Genomic DNA, 24,124 nt, shown 5'->3' on the forward strand with positions numbered 1-24,124 from the left:
TAAACGGTTTGTTCATTGTCTGCTCTTCTTAAACTAATGGCGCTCTGCAAATCGCTATTGTTGAAGAGAGTAGTATGTTGCGGAGGTTTCGCGTTGCCGCGCGAAATCTTAGGTATTCTCATACAATAGAACATCGTGTAAAAGTTACGTGAAGCCCCGGCGGCTCTACGCCCACGAATCCTCAAACGCAGTGGCAGACTTACGTTTAAATATTCAGGTCTAAAGATGTAAAATTATGCCGCGGAGAACGTGAACTGTACCCAAAGCGGAGTAAGACTTAAGACATTGACTGGAACGGGAAGCAACTTTGAAAATTTCGTATTCCTAGGGAGTCTTAGTGTATATCCGCCTTTTAGGGCAAAGTACAAGGCAAACTTGAGACAGAGGCCACCCTGTCTGTTTACTTCAATAATGTCGTATTAACATATGAAAATAAAAGTAAGATATGGTGTGCGGGATAATTCTATAGGAATCTATAAAATTTTATATCAAGATGAATATATCCAAATTCAGATTGATGAGACTAAATCTACTAATTAAATAAGAGAAATTTTTATACTCCTGTAATTTTATTTATCTACAGGAATTTCGATATCAATGAAGTTAATTTAATTTTGATATTAATGCGGCTATTAAGAAATTCTTTGATCAATGTAAATTTTATGATTTGTTAGCAAAAATTTGATTGAATCTCAGTTTTACTTCAATTTTATTAAAAATGACCGTTATTAAATTTTCTTAATTATGATATACTACGTATAATAAAACAAACTAATAATAATCTATTTAAATCGGATAAATTTACTATTGATTTTACTAAAATCAAATTCTTATAAAATGAAGAATAGCTAATTTTATAATTATTTTATATTTCTACAAATTTGATTTCCAATCATATGTAATTAAAAAACCTATTAATATAAATGGGAACTTTTGTAATCAAGAAATCGGTATCGGATTGTTATAGTAATGCTGATGCAGGTAAAGTTTGAGAAAACAATCTTGTTATCACTGAGAATGACGTTTCAAGAGAGCGCGATAAGTGGCCATTAACTGTCGGAATTGTTTATAGTAATTGCTGAGGGAAAAAAAAACGCAAGTAAGAGAATACAAGGAGAAAGGAAAGAGGGTGCGATATAATCCGACGAAAGGAGGTCAAGAGCCGGTTGGTTAGAATGAATAATATCCTAACACATGCGGCGAACAGTTTCAACCCCGCGGCGCTTCATTTAGCACACGCTCGCGCCCCCTTCTCGCATTCTCCTTTTCTCTCGTCTGTTCCTGCGGAGAAGGCAGTGTTTTTCGCAAATTAAGAGATTCGCAATAATGGCCTTAATGGTAGCCGTAAGACTAGCAGCTGAAAATTACGTTGCCACTTAAATGCGATTATTTATTGCCTAATTTACTATTACTGCCGACAGGACAGCCTCGTGTACTTCGGTACACCGACTCGTTATAGCATTATGGCTCGTTGTGTATCCATAATTAATTTTTTTCCTACTTTCGTTCTTTTCTCTCCTTTCTCTCTTCCTCTCTGCTCCTCATCTCTCGATTATTCATACAGCTGAGATTTAAAACTGCGAGAGACGTGTAGGAAATTTTATGAGCTTTCTACAATAAAACCATTAGTAATAGATTAGACATCTACAGGAACGAATTGTAAACGAGTAATGTGTCATAAAACAATAATAAGTCAATAATCGGTGACTGCATGGAGATGATCAAATTCCATTTCTTATGAATTAAAATGTACAATTAGATAACGTTATGACTAATCAATCAAATATGAATACAAGTCGTCGGTATTCATAGACCGGTATTTATAGTCCATTCTTATTTCAAGATTATCTTAAGTATATAATATCTTAAGATGCTAATATTGTTCTGTGCATTGTTTGTGACATCTGAAGACTGCACTTAAATATAAGATTCGACTTTGAATACATACTGTCTTGTTGTTTGCCTTGAGAGCTATCATCCTTCTGATTGTTTGAAATATTTATGACGTAATCTAATATTATTCTAGATATAAATTTTCCAAGATTAATGATTATGACTTAATAGTTAATTAATTTATGACTTACCATTACTGTGTTATATGAGTGGAAACTAACGGCTTATTGTGGAAAGCCCATTATGCGTAGAAATCGATTAACTCTAAGTAATCGCGTGGAAAAAAAGTACGGATACGTGTTAGCAATAACGTTTATCCCTTTCCTGATGAGTCCGATATTAAATCCATAAAGCTTTAGAAAGCTTAGCTGAAGTTATTCATAATATATTTTGGCACGGAGTACTTTTGTCTCCCTGGATCGCACGGTGATTTGTGTGCGTAAGCGAAGATTACAATTTAAAAAGGATTTTGCGAGACGAGAGAAAATCGACAGTTACGTAATAAAAGCGTCGAAATCTCAACGCCGGACTGAGATGTCGAGGATCAGGAGCGTTATATGAAGTCTTAAGCTTCGCCAGCGAGAGTCTTTGGGGGCGGCTGCTACTCCGCTACTGCTGCGGCTGATGCCCGATCGGAAAGTATTTCTCATTTAGCCTTTCAGGCTGCTCTCAGGATTACCCCTCGACCGATCCCACTTTCCACCGCCTATCACCGTCCCCCCTTCACTTGCACACGTCTACCGAAGACATCAATAACGCCGGCTCCAAAGTTTTGCCCCGCTTCAAAGTGTTTCTCCTACCTTCTTCTCACCTCCCACCTTCTTTTTCCTGCATTTTTTATAGCTCACGTCCGATGGTCCGGGAAGCAATGAACTTTGCTCAAAAAATGACAAACGAGCGCTCGCAAGAAGTGGCGGGAAGCCGCGGGGAACGTTGAACGGAGGCCAGAGCACAACCGCGGGGTGGAAATCTGTCGGGTTTGTTTCTAAATCTATCGTAACATGGAATTTCCTGGATAATCTTTCAACTACGCTCTCCCTATTAATATTGATCATTTATAAATGTTCAATTGAAGGGCTTATCGCAACAGTGGGCTGACTCATATTTTGCAAAAACTGTCTCATAAATTGTTTTCACCATAAATTAATTATGGAGGACGCTGAAACAGAATTACTAGAGTGTCAAAACTTTTTGCAACATTGCACATCATGCTTGAGTTTTCTAAGTAATTGTTTTGATGGTCCAACGAAATTATTTTCATATCTGTGTGTATCTAGTTAAATTTTTTAGAATTTAATCGAAACGTTAAAGGGGCACTAGGAGTCAACGTGAAAAACGGTACGCAAAGTATCAGCAATAAATTACTTTAATCACGTACAATTATTACTTTAATCATGTATGTCCTCTGGACGTTTCGGTTATAGGTTTTTAGCCATTTTCAGCAGATAAAAAAATCGCACATTTTAATTGAAATTCATTATATTATATATGTAGATATTCTGGAGTATCGTCATAAGTAACACAAACCTTCATAAGTAAAACAATAAACTATGCATAACACAGTTTATTTTTTCCATTGTTACAAAATGTGAATTAGGTCACTGTTGCAGTACATGGACAAAATGATTTTGCTAAAGTCTCTAATAATTTAAATACAGATCTGAAAATAATTTTGATAAAAATTACATAGGGAATTCAAGTATGATGAGCAATATTTCGAAAAGTTTTGACATTTTAACAATTAGTTCCATTATTCTCTTCATAATTATTTTATAATCTAACAAAATCATTTTTATATCTGTATCCAGTTAAATCTTAGATACATCAGCAAAACCGTCCTTGTCGTGTAAGTCTTCGATTATCTTTTGGAAATACAATACCAGCGGTTTTATGCGATTAAAAATTCTCCTTTATCAGGTAACATTCGATCTCGCGTACTATTCGATGATTTCTGCAGAATGGACTACTACCATTTGCATTTATAATCGCGCAAAGGCAGGTCGCGAAACGTAGCAGGGTAGGAAATATCGGCAAGATCGAAATTCGAGCTAACAAGAGGCAGTCGGATGAGAGACCAGACGTTCGAAAAGAGAAACCAAGAATTGAGGGAGTATTTGAAGAGACTGCATCAAGTAGATCAAACATTTTCTGTTGGTTGTCCTCACGGGGACCGTGGAGAACCACCTAGAACCCGAATGAAAAAAATCTCTTAACCAAATGACACGAAAGAAAGATCCATGGCGGCGAAAGGAAAAGGAGAAGCGAAGAACGGAGTGGTGGACAGGAAGAAAAGCTTTCTGAAATTTTAAGCTCCTCCGAAAAGAATAGCCGATAAGAGGTTGGAACGAACATGCTCGCGGCGAGAGTGGGGCAAATAAAAAGTTCTGCAAATTTGAGTGGTGGTTTTAACGCCGATGTACGAACCACCGTGGCTGACCGCCGATAAAACCGTTCTCCCCGCCCTCCTCCCCCGGAGGCCGATGCCGAAGGCGATCCCGGCTACGATCGATTGTAATTAAATGGAAACGCTTTTACGTCCACGATGGGCTCGTTACGCTTATCGCTCCATTTTCCTCCCTTTTTTTTTATCACGAAATAATATTTTAATTATTACAGCCGCGACGCGCGACGTCAAGCGCGGATTTAGCGACGATAAAATCGCCCTGCTGATGGTACAGTGATTTCTTAACGCGAAAGATAAAACCCGTTGCTTAAATATAAGTTTGCTTTTTTTCTAGTACAGATCTGTGCGAGAATTTTTTTTCCTCCATCCCGATGTCATTACAATTTTGGCGAGTGTCATTCATCGTAAAGTAAGTGGAAAAATAAATGTGCTTTTTAAACGTTTTTCATTTTTCAGCAACTAAATTGCAGCTAACGTTAAACAAAACTGGGTAGAATCCTGCACTTTACAAAATGTGCGTGGTGGATTTAACGCCATGAGTTTTAAATCATAGTGTTAAATTCTCATATTTTTAGAGTGTTCTTTAATCGAGAAAATGAAATAACGTCATATATACAGAGTAAACTGTCAATCACGCGCAAAATATAAATAAAAAATATTAATAAATAATAAAAAGGGAAATAATTAATAAAAGGCGTAAGAATTACAAAAGATAACTTTTTCAAAAGCAAATAAACTCTCCTCAAACAAACTTAGCAGGAAGAAAGATTTACTTTACAATCTCGATTTGCTATTTAAAGAAAAATTAGTTGTTTCTTTGTTGTACCACAATTTCCCTCCTATATTAATTAATCAAGAAAAACTAATCATGTACAATATTTATTCTTCTACAAAACCAAATAATTTTATTTAAATTTGTACAAAGTTGCGTTTATCGTGCGTAACGATGTGACTTCATTGCACAGCACAACAACGCGGTATGTTTTACCTTTTTTTTTTTAACGTGACATCGTTTTCTCTTAACTGTAATATGCACTGCATTTTATAGTGGTTATTGTATTAATATCATGTATGTGCATCACGATATATCTAGAAATGTATTCATGTGTACGATTCTTATCAAGAAAAAAATTTCTATATACAGCTTTGTGCAGTACATCAGGCACACGCGTAAGTATTCACGTAATTCTCTACAAACATTAATTTAGTTATAGAAATTCTGTACGTCTGCCCACGATTAAATTAATTGAACTTGAAACTAGTTCTGAAACGACTTACTGAATGTCAGACTCGAACATAGTGTCCAGATGGTAAGATTAAACAATTAATTCACATACTCAAAAGATAATCTTTTGGTTGACACCTTTCACCGATATTATATATATTTTGGTATCGGCAATGGCTACCCAAGGTCCAACGGATCCATGTTCTCGGCAAGTAGTAACACCGCAAATGTGGTCAGCCGCCAGTCCAGATTCTGATGGAAATCGCCGGCCGCAAATCCAGATTTCCACGAGAATCGCGAAACACGACCGACATTCTCGATGAGAAATCGTAGAATTTACGTGCCCGCCACAGCCACCGCCGCTGCCGCCGCTTACATTAAATTAAAAGCTTAATTAACTGCGCACTACAAGTGGCAATCAATAGCCGACGGAATTCCGTAATAAACCGCTGCCTTATTAATATGCGCGTGAAATCGGAAATAATATCAGGAGTTAGCGCGTGATAGCTGCAGGAAAAAAAAAAGATTTTCGAGACAGCGCATATAACCTAGAGAAAAAAATGTAATGAAAAAGAATATCAATTTGTATCCAATTTGAGTTATTTCTAATCGTCCCTACAGATTGTCACTGTTTTTACTCAATATATCGTTAATTTAATTAACTAAAATAAGTACACGCCACACGGGGAGAATTTTTTTTTTTTAGAATTTACCTTAAAAATATGACAGTCGTGAGACAACATTATATTTCAAAGAATTTTAATGTAAATCTCTCTCATTCATTAATAAAACTACAATAAAGCATAAAATAAGTTTGATCAATTTTACTAAAGTGCATGGTAATCTTTAAAATATTGTATTGTACCACAACTATCATATTTTGGAGGTAAATTTTAAAAGAAAATTCTTTCCGTGTAGAATTAAACAGTTGAAAATTAAAAACAGCCTTCATATATTTACTTACTTGCTTGTACAAAATCTCGTAAATCTATATAATGTATTTAACAATGTGGTGTCATATCTTTTTTTATTGAAATTTTTATACTTTATATTGAGACATTTTCTCTCGTTATACGTAAATCTTCAAGAATTGCTGAATCGCTATTAACGAATGGATATTTACGGTAATTAAACGCCAAATGGTCGTATTATCGAACGCAAATGATATAAAAACTAGCATCAATCGCTGCACGTGTTGCAACGATACTACGATTGTCACGCACGATTTCGATCAAAATAACCGCGGTGTCAGCGTCGTCTGTATGTGCAAGCAAATATCCATTGCAAAAGTTGGCTCGGGACAAGCCAATGCGTGACCTACTGACGTCAACCGTCAACACCGCTGTTGTTTTCAGAGATGTCGACGACTAGTTTTACGTCATAACTTCTCGTTACGGCCGATATTCCGAACAAGGTTATTCATATCTGCGCAATTTTTTCCCTCCCAGAGTTTATCAAGACCCCCCCCTGGAAAAATAGCAAATGAACATTGCGGCAACCGACTGTCACAATGACGAAGTGTGATAACGCAATACAGAACGTTCTATTTAATATATAGCGTACTGTAATATTACAAATATATCTTAATGATACGTCTTTGGTTAAAGCCATTATGATAGTAGACAAATTTTTAATAAAATAATTTTAATAAAGATTTTATATAATATATTTTATTTTATTGGATTTTCGATGGAATTACATATTTAAAAATTCATAAAGAATAATTGTTAAAAAAGAAAGATAACAATATTTCAAACAATTCATTTTTGTAGCTGAGTTGTGTAGAAATATTTCAAATGATGAATATTCCTGAGTTGAACACAATAAAAAATTTATTGCAAAATTTATACTTCAACTTATTAATATTCAAATCAAATACTATCCTATTTAAAAGCAGCCGCAGAACGATCTACATAGACAAAAGTAGAATGTAGAGCAAAGGTGCCGAATTTGGACGTACTCGCACGAGCCTGCTGTGTCAATAGCGATAACGATGTATGTACCGATTATGCAACCGTTTTATCGCCGAGAACGCCCAGATTCTTCGGACGATAAATTATGTATGAGCTCTGTCGCGAAGCTTACCGGGCGAAGGGTAAAGGACAAAGGGCGAGGGGTAGTACATACGAGACAAGAATACATATTTATTCATTCAACGGGCGCATATTTTTTTGCATAATGCAGTTCTCGCGCGGTGCTCCGATCTCGTCGACGTCGTCTGAAATATCGGGAGTAATTCTACTCGCGAAGAAAAATGAAGTAAAAAGAAGAAAAGGAGGGAGGGGGGGGGGGAAAGAAGGAGAAAGAAAGCGCGACGTTCTTACGTGCCGCGGAAAATGGAATGACAACTCGAAACACGAATAATCGCGGAGGAGACGCGGATTTACGGGAAACGACGCTGCTAAAGAGACGCATAATTATCATAGTTACGCGCAGTTATGGCGGGCGCCGAATTGTTAAAATGTTGAGCGGCGAGGAATTCTGGACGGGCTCAAAACCAGCTCGTGAATTTAGGAAATTCAAGCTGCATGGACACACACGAAAAAAACTCGCCGGAATTAATCACCACCGAGTAAAATAGCTGAACTACGTGACATAGTTGCAACTCTCCCCTCCACCCCACTTCTCTCTTCCTGTCAACAAAATGTAAGACTAAATATTTACGAGAGTAGATATTTTATATAATTAATATAATTTACTTTATTCGTAATGTGCATTAATATTTGATGTTTTACATGAATTTCCACTTAAATTATTTCCAATGTTTTAATCATACTTTATTATATTTTACACACAGAACGATTTTGTTGAAGAATCCAAATTTAACTAGATACAGATCTGAAAATGATTTTGTTGGACTGTCAAAATACGTAATTATACATGACACTTAAGCATAATTAATGGACAATGCTATGAAAAATTTAGATATTCCAGTAATTGGTTCAAGCCCTATAATTATTTTAATGATCTGATAAAATTATTTTTATATCTGTATCTATAACTAAATTTTTAGCTTTTTATTTTAACAAACTATTCTTTTCGCGTGCAATAATAAAACATTTAAAAATAGATAAGTGATATTTACATAAATTATTATAATTCAATATACAATATATATATATATATATATATAGTTTAAAGTATTTTTCTTATCTTATATATCAAAAATATTTCCCATTTTGCAATGTCAAGTATTTTGACTGTATTGCAATCGATTTGAAATTTTGACAAGCAAGACTTAACAATAAACACGCGTTAACACATACCAGCATTTTGATCACAACTAAGATCAACTATTTGATCAATGGTCGCACGTCGAAGCAGCTCAAGTCTGGCTTATAATATCGGAAAGTATGCGCTCTATGCGCCAAACCTTGCGGCTAACTAAATATTTGGACGCACTGTGGGCAGATCTGCTAAAATTGTCCGGTATCCCACCCTCAAAATAGTTAACAATAATCGATAGACCACTATTTTGAAACAAAGTGATGACAGTGCATTGTTGCGAAATTGTAACAAAAATACTCCACACGGCGCGTTTCACTAATCTCTATCGTCATATAGTATAATATAATAATGATGGGGAGCAGTGTGCCTAATAGATTTTATTATTTTAAATAACAAAACATTAAATTATTTCTATAATAAATAATAAATGAGTAAATATATAATTTCAATGGATAATAAATTATATTTAATAATAAAATATTACATTATTTCGAATAAATAATAAGTAAATAAATATATAGCTTCAATAAAATGGCAAATTATTTATAATAATAAAATATTAAATTATATTATTGTATGTTAAATTTTCCAAATGTTTGCCTCTTCTTTTATATAAACAGCAAGGAAATAAACGTTTTCCATTTCTTTGAATTTTGAGCTACGTCAAATTTCGCGAGCGTATAATACTCGGACCAGGCTCGGTGTTTAATATTTACTATGCGGGCCACGTTATAATAGTTATGACACGATGGATCGGAGTAATAATACCGGCATGCCGGTACGCTCAGTCATATTTCATATTCTTAATACAGTTCCAACGTAATATTATATACTTCGTCGTCGAGGTGGGTCTCTTTTCCGGGTTCCAAAAGTTACCAATAATTTTACGTAATCGCTTCAGCGCATTATCTCGTTCCGCGAGAACGCATTTTCTTAATGCGCGACCTGCAAGTTTGACATTAAACGTGACGATCGGCGACATTATTATCGAATTATTGGAAAAACAGGCGTTGTTGTTTTTGCCTCAAACGATTAATAATTGACTATGTTTAGCAGAAAAGAAAACTATTCATTAATGATTAATTTTACTAGTATCTTATTGAATCCAAATGTATAAGCCAATTACATTAAATTTTACAACAGTTGCAAAGCTTTTTTTTTACTGCACACAGCCAATATCTTCTAATTCCGGAACATCATATTATAAACTGATTGTATGTTTGTGAAACTTCGATGTTATTGCATGGGAGATCGAAATATTGTAACATTAATAATTCCAAAAGTCTCGAAAAAATATTTTCAAAGAACAGCAACTAAAAATAATTAAAAAAAAGCAATTAATAATTATTTTAAATTGGATATATACAATGGATACCGATTTATTAAAAAAAGAACTATAGCGTGTAAATAAACTTAACAAAATTAATTTTATAATGAACATGAATTTTATAATATTTAAAATGTATAATATTTAAATGTATAATATTATATATGCTTATGACAAGATTATCGTTCATATGGAAATTAATTTTGTGTATGATATATAGAATGACAACATTCGTACACAGCTAATACATTTTCAATAAGAATTAAAGATGAAACGGATTAAAAGCAAATAAATAATTTATTATTTTATTATTTATATATCTCCAACTCGATACAATCTGCTAATACACACCGAATCAATGGATTCGTGGTGCCATCTTCTTTGTCATTTGAAATTATTCCAACAAAAATTTGCCCCTCTGCCGATAACATCGACTTGTCATTTTCTTCATCCACAAAAATAATTACAAAAAAAAAATACAAATAATATAATATCATTAATAATAATATTATTGCGTCGCAAAGCTTTGTTTTCTGTCCAGTATTAATAATGAATCATGAAAATTGTATTAGAAATCAGAGTTGTGCGTTTACACGTTAAAATAATAATAACAATCTACATCTACGTGTATATAATGTAAACTAGACATATATTTTACTTGTTATTTATATATATAAACAATTTATCAGAATCATCGAAGTCTATATTGCAGTAAATTGTGTATGTGTGTACACTAATAAAAGTCAGATATATTAACAATCATATATTGTATTATAATAATTTACATATTTTATATTGCTTGTGTATTGTCTATATAAAAAATATTCGAGTAAATTTAATATAAACGATACATTTTTTTTTTATGTAAACTCTTGAAATTTGAAATATACGACATAAATCTTAATAACTATAATTTATATCGACGGTCGAAAAATTTACATTTCGTATATCCAACGGTCCGTAATAATGTCTGTACTTTTCAATTATTCCTAATCCAACCAAGCTTACTTGAGAACAATGGAAATTTACTTGGAATTAGTGTAGCTTTATTTTATAATATCTCGTCAATGAGAGAGAGACGTAACACGCATAACGTTCCATTCGATGAATTCAATCATGAGCACGCGTTTCGCGGACTCGCCGGTTGTGGAATCTGACTGGTTCCGATTTTTCCACAGGATCTGCCCTGTAGAAGGTGGAACTGGTTGAACAGGTGCTCTAGTAGATTTAATAGTTCTCGCCTTTCACTCGCGGTCTCGTTCGACCGCTGATCGATTTCACAACTCCCGCAGCGATATCGACCCCCTGCGAACTAGTGGGAGCCTTATCACAAACGACGTCAGCTGTTTGTCCGGACGTAGCGCGTTATCGCATACGCACGAGCCTCCTTGTTGTCGGGGATTTCACAAGCCCCCTGCAGCGAGGGATTCCTCGTCGCCTCGCCGGAATCTTTTGGTAGAATGCGGTAGCGCATCGACCTCAGATTGGCTCAGATCAGCGTGTGAATTCTACGAAGCAACAGCAACAATGTTCTCCTGGAGGAATGTCTTCTCCGTCGTCTCGCAGAAGTTTGGGAGAAAGCTGCATTTGTCAAAAGTCCGGTGAGTATGAGACTCTGGTATTCTTCTGTCAGAGACTCACGTGGACAGTTATTTTAATTTGTTTTAATTTGCAAGGCAGAGAGAGAGAGAGTGTATAATCAATTGTAGCACATCCTAATATATATCACTCACTTGCTACAACAATGATGTTAACTCAAAAACTGTCATTTTTTAATTTCTTACGAAAAAAAAAAGAATAGAAACATAAGCATGAAGCGTGAAAGAAAAATGGAAACATAAAAAAAAGAACTATTTTGGGAAAAAAAAAACAATATAGCTTAAAGAGCATTTTTTATTTCTACAATCAGTTATTACATCAAAATTATGTTCCAGAATTAATATTTCAAAATGTTTAATGATTCAAAACATTTAAACTTATTTTCTGGAAAACTTTGTTTTTTAGTAGTTATCATTTTTGTAGTATATAAATGAGCGATACGAAGGATATTTAATTGTAACAAATATCAATATATATGAAATTTATAAATATCAAACAAAAAATATTATAAATACACATTAAAAGTAGAAAAGTGTAAACAGTAAAGTCGAAAGGTAATTTTTATTAAAATTTTTTACCAATATATTTAATTTTATATAGAAATAAAAAAATATTAAACATAATATTTTAAAAAATTATTTTTAACTATTTTTAAATTATGAATCTTGTTTGCAGACAAGAAGCTGTGATCATAGACGGGACGAAAATAGCAGAACAAATTCAAGAGGAATTAAAGGTGGTTATAGATACTTGTACAAATGCTGGAAAGAAAAGGCCAAAGCTGGTCGCGATATTAGTGGGAAATCATCCATCTAGCAAAGCGTACGTTGGTAGAAAAATGAAAGCAGCAAAGTCTATAGGTAATTTTATTTTTATCCTCAACAAACAGATAGTTTTTGCTTAGAACTCGTATTGCTAATCTTCTTTATTAATTACCAGGAATTGAGAGTTATACTATTCATTTGGGAGAAAACATAACGCAAGCAGAACTTCTCAAGGAAATTGACAGTCTTAACAGAGATCCATCTGTTGATGGTGTTCTGGTACAATTACCGCTGCCGAAAAACATAAATGAGAGAGAAGTATGTCAAGCGATAATTCCAAAAAAGGATGTGGACGGCTTTCACTTGGAAAACCTTGGTAATCTGACATTGGATAACAACAGTATTGTGCCAGCCACTGCTTTAGCTGTTAAAGAATTAGTACTTAGAAGCAAAATCGAGACTTTTGGAAAGAATGCCGTAGTTGTGGGTAGATCAAAACATGTCGGACTGCCTATCGCGCTGTTACTTCACGCCGATGGCAAAGGTGATTAACCTACTATCAATTTGACAACAAAAATATAATTGTATTAAAGTCGTATAGAGATAACAAATTCTAACGCCACAGAATTTTTAATCGTATCACTATTTGTAACATTATCTAAATTCTCGCGATTGTTTTATTTCGTAATATCAGACTGCTTATATATCTCGAGACATTTAATTTAATTCATTTTCTTTATTTCTGTCAGTTCGCAGCTTCTTCCTCAATTCATTTTTATTTGACTTATTAATAATTAAGTTTTTTATACTGATGAAATATTTGATTTTTCATGACTTTCTTTATTTTCATAGTAATTTATTTGCTTGGTTCTTTTAATGAATAAGAACTAACATAACTACATGAATTTTAACAATTTTTTTTATCTTTAATTTTTAAAACTAATTGTACATCTCATTTTCTGCAGGTGAAACGGGTGCGATGGACATGACAACGACAATCTGCCATCGTTACACACCTCACACGGAGTTAGAAAAGTACACGAAGCTGGCGGATCTGGTCGTAGTCGCGGCCGGAGTTCCTGGTTTGATTACTAAAGAGATGATAAAACCAGGCGCTTGCATAATTGATGTGGGTATCACCAGGGTGAAGACGGCAGACGGCAAATATCATCTGGTGGGAGATGTGGATTACGACAGTGTGAAGAACGTCGCCGGATATATCACTCCAGTTCCCGGCGGCGTTGGTCCCATGACGGTGGCAATGCTGATGAAAAATACAGTCACGGCTGCTATGAGCAATCAAGAAGACACGAAGCAATCCGATCGTTTAGAAGATAACGAGGCATTTGTATATTGACACGTATAGATTATTTAATTTAAGAACTCTATTTAGTGTTATTTATAGATGTAATATATTGTCGTATTTTGTAATACACGAATAAAGTATTATTTTTGCAAAAATAATATATTATTAATAAAGCCGCTTATATCTATTAGTCAATGAATCTTACTAGACCATAATATCATATTAGTAACTATATTAAAAAGAAAATTGTACAAATCAAATGTTTTTTTTATATACACTTTATTAAGTTTTTTGTTACTTTTATGTACTTTGTGATTTTTTTGCATAAGTGTTGTTAACTTTATTAACCCTAATTTCTAGATGTATATATAGCACTAAAATCAGAAATCCTGTGAAATTCAAAATTAGAACACATGATACTGGATTAGATCCGAAATGTATAAGCCTGAAAAAAGAAAAAAAAAATCACAGAAATATAAATTCGCTACTATCCGGCATTTTGAATCACAAACCATTCTTTGCTGTAATTTAAATTATATAAAAAAATAAAAGACTCTTAATTTCGAAAATAATCAAACGATAGAAAATAAAATAATATGTTTTTAGAGAATAATCAAAAAATTATCATTTTCTAACATACCGACATAAAGAGCAATAAACACAAAAAATTTTTGAAATTAAAGAAAATATAGAACTTACGCAACGAGATTTTCCTTCTCGGAATAAATAATATTCTAAGTATGAAAATATATAAAATGTATAAAATTACAAGAAAAGATTTGGATTTGAAAGAATTATACTGCACATTTATCTTGACCTGTTATCTGGGATTGTTCGAAAACATAAATTCTTTAATCGCAACGGATATACGCACTAATTATTTTTTTCATGCGTGCTCGCCATATTGCACGCATTTCTTCTATCCATTTAATCCGTTAGCTATCTCTAGAAAATTTTGAAAATTACAAGTGAAGAGTGGAGTGGAGTTAGTGGGGATTAGTTCGTCGACGTATCACGCGACTATTCGTCCAACTTCGGCATGTCAGGTACATGTCAATAAATAATGGTATTCGCGAACGTTGTTCGTCTCATCAGGCAAAGCGAGAGAATTCTTCATACAAAGAGAATCGGTTGGACAATCTGTGATTATCCAAGAGTTCTGATATCGAATGATTCGAATACCGTCGAAATGAGTAAACCCAAAATCCTAATTACACGACCAGATATACCCGTTGCAGGCTTAAACTTGCTGCGTAAACGGTGAGACTTGCATTTCAAATATTTAAATTATTGTCATTTTTTTTATTTATGTGTTGTTTCTTTGTTAATATGACATATTTATTTAATTTCTTTATATTATGTAATTTTATGCCAGCTTAACTTGATGTCATGCCAAAGACAAATATGTAACAAGTTTAATAATATAAATACATATTTCATATACAATACATGTTTATAATTAAATTTAATTTAAATAACTTTAATACATATTTTGTCATTTATAGATATCATCTTATAATATGGGACAGACCTGAACCAATACCTCGTGCTGAATTATTGGCTAAAATCTATGGAGTAGACGCTGTATTTTGCATGCTAACAGATAAAATAGATAACGAGATTCTAGACCATGCAGGCTCGCAATTGAAAGTTGTGGCATCTATGTCAGTGGGCTTGGATCATTTAGATATAAGTAGTTTGCAAAGAAGAAACATCAAAATTGGTTATACTCCAAATGTCCTGACTGAGAGCACTGCCGAGCTAATTATAGCTCTTTTATTAGCCATTTCAAGAAATGTGGTGCATGCAAACTTAGCAGTTTACAAGTATGCATACAAGTATATGGAAACATTTGGGTTTTGATGACCTTGGGACATTTTCCTAATTTGTAAATAGTGTAAAATCAATTACATTTGTCTGTTTTTGTTGTATGATAAATTTTTAAATCTCTTCATTGACTTTATAATAGAGAGATCTGAGAACTTCTCTGTCCGGCAGTCAATTAACACATTTGAAAAATCCCTTGTACGACAAAGATGAAATATAATATTAATCTTATTTTTCACTATTTTCTTCTATTCATGTAGGCTAACTAGTGTACTGCGTTTATTTTTATGTAGATGACAATTTTTAAACTTCTAAAACTAATAACAAAAAACTTTAATGAGTTCCATGTTTCTTTAGCATCACAAAAAGTATTGTTACGGATTAAAGATGTATTATAAAATGCTTGAAATATAAATGCTGAATATTATTATGTTTATTACAGAGGTGAATGGACATCCTGGTCGCCTGTATGGATGTGTGGTACAGGGCTGAGAGGGAAAATCGTAGGAATTGTTGGTTTAGGTAGAATTGGCTCCAGAGTCGCTGAGATACTTAAAAGTTTCAACGTTTCCAAGATATTGTATTTTAACAGAACTGTCAAAGAAGAAGCATCTAAGTTTGATGGTGAAAAAGTTGATTTTCCCACGTTACTCCAAAATAGTGACTTTGTCATAGTAACTGTGGCACTGACACCACAAACTAGATATATGTTTAATTCTTGGGCTTTCAATCAAATGAAGAAGACAGCTATATTCGTGAACGGTAGCCGCGGGGATGTAGTAGATCAACAAGCGCTGATTGATGCTTTAAAGAATAATACAATTGCAGCAGCTGGCGTAGACGTTACAACACCAGAACCGCTACCAATAGATCATGAACTTTTAGCGCTGGACAATTGTGGTGCGTATATCAATGACGAAAGATGTGTAAGAAGACGAGTAAAAATATGATTGTCCTGTGACACTTGAAGTGAATAACTTTTTTCGCAATTATTTGTATCAGATTACATGTTTTTATAATATTTTTATACAAAATATTTAACTCCTTGCTATTTTCTTTGTTATTATTGACAAATATCTTATTAATTACAAAGATATTGTAAGTTTTTCAATTACTGAATATTCATTTATTTACCTTATCAGATTCTATATAGGTGTGAAATATGCGATAAATATCAATCTACATTTTTCTTTTAGTGGTTTTACCTCATATTGGAAGCGCAACCATAGAAACTAGAAATGAAATGGCTTGTATCACAGCAAAAAATATTATAGCTGTTCTGGAGGGAGAAGAAATGCCTGCAGAATATGGAAAAATAAATTCTTAACACTGTTATATGATGTATACAATGAGAAATTCCTAATAATTATAATTGTGATATATTTATTCCTCAGTCGAAAGTAAGTCTATGTGTAATTTACTTTTGCAATGATTTATATATGTACATAATAAGACAAAATGTATAATTTATTTAAGAGTATACTGTATAATTATATCAATTAAAAATGAATCTTTCAAAGTACAAGATATAAATAAATATTTTCAAACAACATTTATAAGTATAATTATTATATATATATATATGTTATTTATACATTATTTGTCCTCTTCATTTGAATTCCTATTATCGCAACATCTTTAATAGTAATAAAACCTGTTCATATGTAGTAAAATACAAAGCTGTAGTAGTAGCGGCTTTTATTTGACTCGGCACTAAGCCTTTGAATAAACCTTGCACACCCTCTTCTTTTACCGTCACTCTCAAGCAGTCTAGTAATCCGTTGCATTGAAAAAATTTACCGAATCCTTTACGACCGTTCTGGAAACCTTGTATCTGCAATCTCTTTTTAGAGAGATCGAAAGGGTACACAATCGTTTTCGCTACGAATCCAGCGACACTACCAGATAACATGGAATTATAGAAACTGGTATCGGTATCGGAGGTGTATTTCTTATAGAGACCCTTGAAGAATTCATAGAATGTAAATTGCAGGCCGGTGTGGGGAGCAATTTGCAATAAAGTCGGTAACAAACCGAGAAAGAAAACCCTCGGCGATTCTTGTCGAAGAATTGAACTAGGAAAAGAGATAAAACATACATGTCACTCAAATGTTACTAAAAATGTTTTTAAAGCTAATTTTGTTATGCTAGTCAGTAAAACACTAACAATAAGTTAAAATCAGCAGCACTAATTAATTGAAAGTAAATTTTTTGTAACTTGCCTGCAAGAATGTAACATTCCGTTGTATATCCGATGATTATTCGATTGAGCTACTAATCTAGTTCTCATAGTATCAAAAGGAAACGAAACGATTGTCCCCACACAGCTAGCACCAGCACCGGCGACAAAATACGTCGTATGATGCCATTCCTCAATTTGTGGAACTTGTTGCAACATTTTCAGGAACACATTATAGCAATAAAACTGTACATACAGACGATGTATGATTAAAAACATAGAATATAAAATAAAACTTGAAATTATGGCTGCCAAAAGTTTTCGACCTATATATAATTTTACAACAATCTTTGTCAATCTGTTTTTCAGTTTATATTCAGTTTATTATTCGACGAAGCGTTCATCAGAGGAATTTTTGAAAGAGTGAGAAATTCTTTGAAACGACTGCAGATTTACATACAGACCGAGGATCATTTCCAGTATTCTACGAAGATAAGCATTATTAAAATACAAAAATGGCTATAACTTTAACATGGATATAATGGTTATAAATTTAAAATAGATGAACTGTTTTCATTGTTTTTTCATTGTGTTCCCTGTCCACTCTTGAAGTTGTACTTATTATGCTCTGTATTCTAGATCTTTATTTGTAAAGATTCTTTGACTGAGCAATATAATGACATTTCTCGTCTACTGAAAACTGTTAGTAGCCCTATATATAAATTTAATACATTAGCTGCGACTAAATGATTGAATAAATTTTATTTGATACCTGACCCATTCCATAGGTAATTGAAACTAATTGTGCAGGTACGTGACCCTTCCATAAAGCAGTAGATCCTTCTTCTCTTAAAATTAACAGAACAGCTTGTGATATAGACTTATATTTGCTAACGTGATACCTTGAAATTGGTTCAACTTGCAACTGTAATACAAAAGCATTTATTAATTGCAGGGCTGTAGAAAGATATATTAAAATATATCTTACTATGTAAACTAATTTACTTGAAATCTAATTTTTATGACATCCAAAGGTTGACATAGAAATCTTGTTATAAATCCACTGGCAGCGCCTGCAATTGCATGATCTGAAAATAACTCAGTTGTTTTTTGTACTGAAAATCCCATAGTCATTCTGATGTATAATTGTTCAATTTATTTGTTTAGCATGGAATACAAAATCGTATAGTTTATACGAAGATTTAATTTTGTATAAACTTTTTGTATAGACTGTACGTGTATATATTATACATTTGATAAATTAAAAATCATCAACGAAATGAATCAGCACATATAAGTGACTTTGTCACGCTTATGATGTTAACATGGTGTGTTCAAACAAGATTCTTAGAAGGTAAATGAAACTTTGACACCACGATTGTTATGAACTCGAAAATGAAGCCACTCACATTTGCACCGGTCAGCGCCAACCTACTCTAACATTACCTACCCTCAACTACTTTTAAAAAAAAAACCGCGCAAGTCATAGTGGGGTCGCGAAAACCTCATCTCATAGGAATTTCCAGTTGTAAAAGTGTACGATACAAAAACCAAAGGAAATCAATCACGAGGATGAAATCGCTTATATGCTTGTTTTGCGTAGCGATTATCGGTTTTGGAATTGCATTGCCGATAAACGAAACTTTTGTCAAAACGATACATCCTATTGTTCCAGACATAGGTAAATGAGAATGCATTATTATACAGAACGTTTGAGATGCATATATTTTTACAATGTAGACTAATTCTAATCTTGGTTTAATTTATTTCTTTTCTAACTTTTACTCTGGTGACAATTTTTTTCAAAATTTTTTATATCTGAGAATTTTTATGTAAATTCTAAATTTTTTAGAATTTCTAAAATTTAAAAAAATTATCAGTTTTTATATAAATTATTCAGCAGAGATGTAAATTTTTTAGAATTCTTCATGTATATATATGAAATGTATGTACTTTAAATTATCTGTGACTTCTGAAATATTTTAAGATTTCTCATTCTGTAATTTCTTTTAAAATTTTATTAATCTATTTAGGTTAATATTTAGATAAATTTAAGATATTTTTCAAATATTATAGAATGAAAAATCTAAGAATATTTCAGAAATCACATGTATGACAAATTCCAAAAAAAGGTGGTAGAGACTTTTTTAATATTTCTGAAGTATTTCAATTCATATAAAAATCCTAAGAAAAATTTTCGCCAGAATAGATCTACAAAAAGATAAAAAGTAAGTTAAATCAAAATTAATTAATATTAATTTATATTGATAAAAATACTAATATATAAGAGTATTAAACTTATTATTTTATTTCAAAACATTGATGCAATGAAATTGCACACGCATTGTGTTAAAATAACAAAATGCAAATTAAAGAATAAAAATCCTTTACAGTTAAAACAACGAATAAAGACTTATTACGGCTCTATGAATCGTCGCAGGATGCAGAAGTCCGTCCCGGCTTGTTCGAAGGAGATATAGCCGTAATCAGCGAGGTACACTCATATCACTCTCTTTTTTTTATTTTATATCTCTTATAAAACGTGCTTCATATCATTGCCACACAGTATTTCGATTACTGGCGCATCGGTTTACGCTGGGATGTTTTTCCGGACAAATTGTGGGAAAATAGGACAGTTCCCTATGTAATTAGTGCTTTGTATGGTATGTTTAGAAAATTTTGTTGTATTCTTTTTAATATCTAAAACTAATAAACTAATAAACTAATAAAAATAAGAATTTTAAGAAATAACATATATAATCGTTTCAGATATAGTGGATTACATAAAAATATACAAAGCCATCACATATATAAATTATATGACATGCATAAAATTTGTTCCATGGGATACTAAAGCCAAAGACTTCTTACTGATTTGGCCGATAATATATCCCAAGGGGTGAATATTCCTATATTGTAAAAAATGCAGATGAAGCGTTGCAAAAGAGATGATTAATCTGTTCTTTCTGCATCGTGAAATTAATCCACAGGTGCTGGTCATTCGTGGGGAAATTCGGTGGGGCTCAGATACTCTCCTTAGAACCGCCAGACGAAAAGGGACCAAATTGCTTGGAAAATGAGGGAAGAGCGATACACGAGTTAATGCATGCTCTCGGTATCTTTCACGAGCACAGTCGTACCGATAGAGATATGTATATAGACATACACTATGACAATATTATTCCCGGTAAGTTAATATTTAAAAATATGTACAATCATAATACAAATCAATATAATTATACTGCGTACAAAAATTGCATAATTATATATTTTATATATTATGTGAAGATAACATATTTTTTATCCATCTTTTTCGTTACAGAATTTCGCTCAAACTTCAATAAGCAATCGCCGGAGAATGCGACATATAATTACGAGTATGGATACGACAGTATAATGCATTACGGAAGCCATTTCTTCAGTAAAGATCCTACAAAACCGACTCTAACTCCGAAAACACCTGGTGTGACAATCGGCCAACGAAAAGCGATGAGTAAAATAGATTGTTTAAAATTAAACGATCTCTACGGATGTTTGGATAAACCGGAACAAGCGCGAATATATTACAATATTTGCAAAACGTTAGGATTATAAATCTAAACTATATTTAATAATTTATAGATGTATTCTTTTTGAGGTAGTAAAAGACTAAACTTACATAGATGAAGAAATACGAATCGAGACACAATCTACTTTTTATACAATATACATATATCTCTCTGATATTTTATATAATTTATATCATAAAATTATATTTAAAAATTTTTAATCTAATACATCAATGTTTTCTCATGCTCAAATTTATCTGCAATTTGAATAAATTTATATTTTATCATCAGTCCGCCATTGCATGAACGATATCGTGAAAAGTGCCAAGTGTTAAATTTTCAAGCTTTCACATTCCTTATCCACAGGTTCCCCTCATCTTCCACAGTGTATTCTGTAATTTCAAATTTATACATAAATATTGGAATTTGATTTTAAAATTTTTGTAATTGTAAAAATAATAATTTAAACTATCAGTTCTTCTTAGAGGTAAAAGGGTGTGTATAATCACAATAATATCATATACCTATATCATCATATAAAAATCTTTAATATATTTGTTAATTTTTATTAATTATAAAAACTTACTTTTCACTACCATTTGCAACATTTTCTTTGCGCAAATATTATATTTGTATTAAACGTTGTCTGCATCATTGATCTTTCAGCTTTTCAGATCAGTGTTAAATTTTCAAGCTTTCACATTTGTTTCTTAAGTTGGGAAATATCCAAAAATTATAAACAAGATCTGGGTCATATACTGAATGGTCCAACTAGCTATGCACCAGTATTGCATAGCTTTTTTCCATCAATGTAAAGCTTGGTATTATTTTGCAGAAGAGATACGAGAGCAAGTCAATAAGTTTTTAGAAAAACATAGTAAAATACATTTTTTTGATCGATTAATTTTTATTTTTCAACATAGTCTCCTTTCAGCTCGATACACTTGATCCCAAATGATTTTCCAACTTTTTCAAGCCGTCCGAATAATATATGATTTGTCCAACCCTTCAAAATAAGCCTCTGTTTCGGCGATGAGGCCAAACATTGTTTTGAAATCGTCACACAGTCACGCTTATGGTCCACAGTGAGCAAACGCAGCACCCATCTTGCCAATGGCTTTTTCATACAAAATTGTTCAAAATTGAAATCGCTGTGAAATGTGATATGCCTATGGTCTCAACAAGCTCGCGCACTTTCACTAGATCACATCGATCAATCAAACCAATAACTTTATCGATTTCTGGTGTAGCAGCCTCAAGTGGACGTCCCGAACGAGGTGCATCACATGTAGATGTACAACCACATTTAAATTCATTCATTGTATAGTAAACCAGTCGCAAACGCTGGTGCAGGTGTGCCATAAATATTATCTAACTCGTCTTTGATTTCCTTCGGCGTTAAACCATCCATATATATTAGGAGTATAAATAAGTTTCCATTTTTATCAAAAATTGAGCATTTATTGTGAAAGAACGGTACCTAATGTTTTATTCGAAGTATTGTCCATCTCTAGCCACTACTTTTTCCCATCTTTCTGGCAGCATACGGATGCCGCGTCGGAAAAACGCTTCATCTTTTGAAGCTATCCACGAATCGACCCAATTTTTGGTATCTTCATATGATGTGAAGTGTTGCTCAGACAGGTCATGCGCCATCGATCGAAACAGGTAGTAATTAGAAGGAGCAATGTCTGGTGAATATGACGGATGGGGTAAAACTTCCCAATTGAGTGTTTCTAAGTAGGTTTTGACCGGCGCCGCAACATGTGGACGAGCATTATCATGCAGAAGAATAACTTTGTCGTGTCTGGAGTAGTGGTGGTAGCGTTTTTCCTTGAGTGCTCGGCTCAATCTCATCAATTCTGTTCGATAGAGAGCCCCAGTAATGGTTTCGTTCGATTTGAGCAACTCATAATAAACGACACCTAGCTGATCCCACCAAATACACAACATGAGCTTTTTCCCATGAATGTTCGGCTTGGCTGTCGATGTTGAAGCATGGCCAGGTGGTCCCCATGATGGGTTATCGTAGTGGATCCATTTTTCATCACCAGTGACTACACGGTGCAAAAAACCCTTTTGTTTATGCCTGGCAAGCAGCATTTCACATGTGAAAAATCGACGTTCAACGTTTCTCGGCTTCAGTTCATATGGAACCCAATTTCCTAGATTTTGAATCATTCCCAACGATTTTAAGCGATGTGAAATTGCTGGTTGAGTCACTTCTAATGTAAGTGCAAGTGCTTGTTGCGTTTGGCACGAATCTTAATCCAATAATGCTTCCAATTCCGCGTCTTCGTACACTTTCGGTCTTCCGCTACGTTCTTTGTCTTCGACGTCAAATTTACCGTTCTTAAACTTTTGAAACCACTCACGGCAACTTCTCTCACTTAAGGCAGCCTCACCATATGCTTCTACAAGCAATCGATGCGCCTCAGCTGCAAATTTCTTCAAATTAAAGAAGTAAATCAAAAGCTCCCGCAAATGATACTTATTCGGCTCAAGACTCAACATTTTCGCACGAAAAAAGATATAAGATGCTGATGCAAAATTGCTAATATTTGGGTGGATCCATATATTCCTTCGGTTTTTGAAGGCTAAAATGAAACAAGTTTTTTTCATACAAAGGATGAATTTTAATCAATAATATATTCTCCGTTTTTGTTGATGACCTCTTGCCATCTTTCCAATAATTTCATTATTCCGCTCTCATAGAAGGTCTGGGGCTTAGAGGCGAAAAACTGGTCGAGGTACGTTTTCACAGCTGTCTGATCAGCGAACGATTTCCCGTTGAGGGAGTTTTGCAGGGACCGGAACAAGTGAT

General features: G+C 33.3%; 5 protein-coding genes across 7 annotated transcripts in view; 3 read left to right on the forward strand and 2 right to left on the reverse strand.

The window, feature by feature from the left end:
* LOC108751436 (bifunctional methylenetetrahydrofolate dehydrogenase/cyclohydrolase, mitochondrial) overlaps nt 1-13,918 on the forward strand; it is a 94,630-nt gene extending 80,712 nt beyond the window's left edge. Inside the window, exons 1-5 of one of the 3 annotated variants that reach the window (XM_018491643.1) lie at nt 11,103-11,290; nt 11,370-11,678; nt 12,352-12,536; nt 12,616-12,984; nt 13,406-13,918. In XM_018491643.1, coding sequence (XP_018347145.1) covers nt 11,605-11,678; nt 12,352-12,536; nt 12,616-12,984; nt 13,406-13,797 — 1,020 coding nt within the window. In that variant the 5' untranslated portion in view covers nt 11,103-11,290; nt 11,370-11,604 and the 3' untranslated portion in view covers nt 13,798-13,918. Of the gene's footprint in view, nt 1-11,102; nt 11,679-12,351; nt 12,537-12,615; nt 12,985-13,405 lie in introns of those variants that run through there. The other 2 variants (XM_018491642.1, XM_018491641.1) reach the window with 2 other exon arrangements.
* Nucleotides 13,919-14,650: 732 nt separating this feature from the next.
* On the forward strand, nt 14,651-17,011 carry LOC108751435 (glyoxylate reductase/hydroxypyruvate reductase). The gene is made up of 4 exons (XM_018491640.1): nt 14,651-15,006; nt 15,252-15,572; nt 16,016-16,473; nt 16,770-17,011. The coding sequence occupies exons 1-4, from the start codon at nt 14,810-14,812 to the stop codon at nt 16,898-16,900; spliced, it is 1,107 nt and encodes a 368-aa protein (XP_018347142.1). The 5' UTR covers nt 14,651-14,809; the 3' UTR covers nt 16,901-17,011.
* A 170-nt stretch (nt 17,012-17,181) lies between these two features.
* On the reverse strand, nt 17,182-18,917 carry LOC108751437 (mitochondrial thiamine pyrophosphate carrier-like). Its single transcript, XM_018491644.1, has 4 exons — nt 18,758-18,917; nt 18,525-18,677; nt 17,796-17,998; nt 17,182-17,648 (listed from the first exon to the last, which is right to left on the reverse strand). The coding sequence occupies exons 1-4, from the start codon at nt 18,884-18,886 to the stop codon at nt 17,198-17,200; spliced, it is 936 nt and encodes a 311-aa protein (XP_018347146.1). The 5' UTR covers nt 18,887-18,917; the 3' UTR covers nt 17,182-17,197.
* Nucleotides 18,918-19,249: 332 nt separating this feature from the next.
* LOC108751345 (zinc metalloproteinase nas-15-like) lies at nt 19,250-21,430 on the forward strand. The gene is made up of 6 exons (XM_018491460.1): nt 19,250-19,433; nt 20,146-20,246; nt 20,319-20,415; nt 20,522-20,651; nt 20,743-20,939; nt 21,075-21,430. The coding sequence occupies exons 1-6, from the start codon at nt 19,325-19,327 to the stop codon at nt 21,344-21,346; spliced, it is 906 nt and encodes a 301-aa protein (XP_018346962.1). The 5' UTR covers nt 19,250-19,324; the 3' UTR covers nt 21,347-21,430.
* A 2,506-nt stretch (nt 21,431-23,936) lies between these two features.
* The window catches only part of LOC108751311 (histone-lysine N-methyltransferase SETMAR-like), a 1,146-nt gene continuing 958 nt past the window's right edge, over nt 23,937-24,124 (reverse strand). The window contains exon 3 of the mRNA XM_018491413.1: nt 23,937-24,068. Within this exon, the coding sequence (XP_018346915.1) occupies nt 23,937-24,068 (132 nt within the window). The remainder of the gene's footprint in view (nt 24,069-24,124) is intronic.

Source organism: Trachymyrmex septentrionalis, unplaced genomic scaffold, assembly GCF_001594115.1.
Source record: "Trachymyrmex septentrionalis isolate Tsep2-gDNA-1 unplaced genomic scaffold, Tsep1.0 scaffold44, whole genome shotgun sequence".
NCBI classification, from domain to species: domain Eukaryota; kingdom Metazoa; phylum Arthropoda; class Insecta; order Hymenoptera; family Formicidae; genus Trachymyrmex; species Trachymyrmex septentrionalis.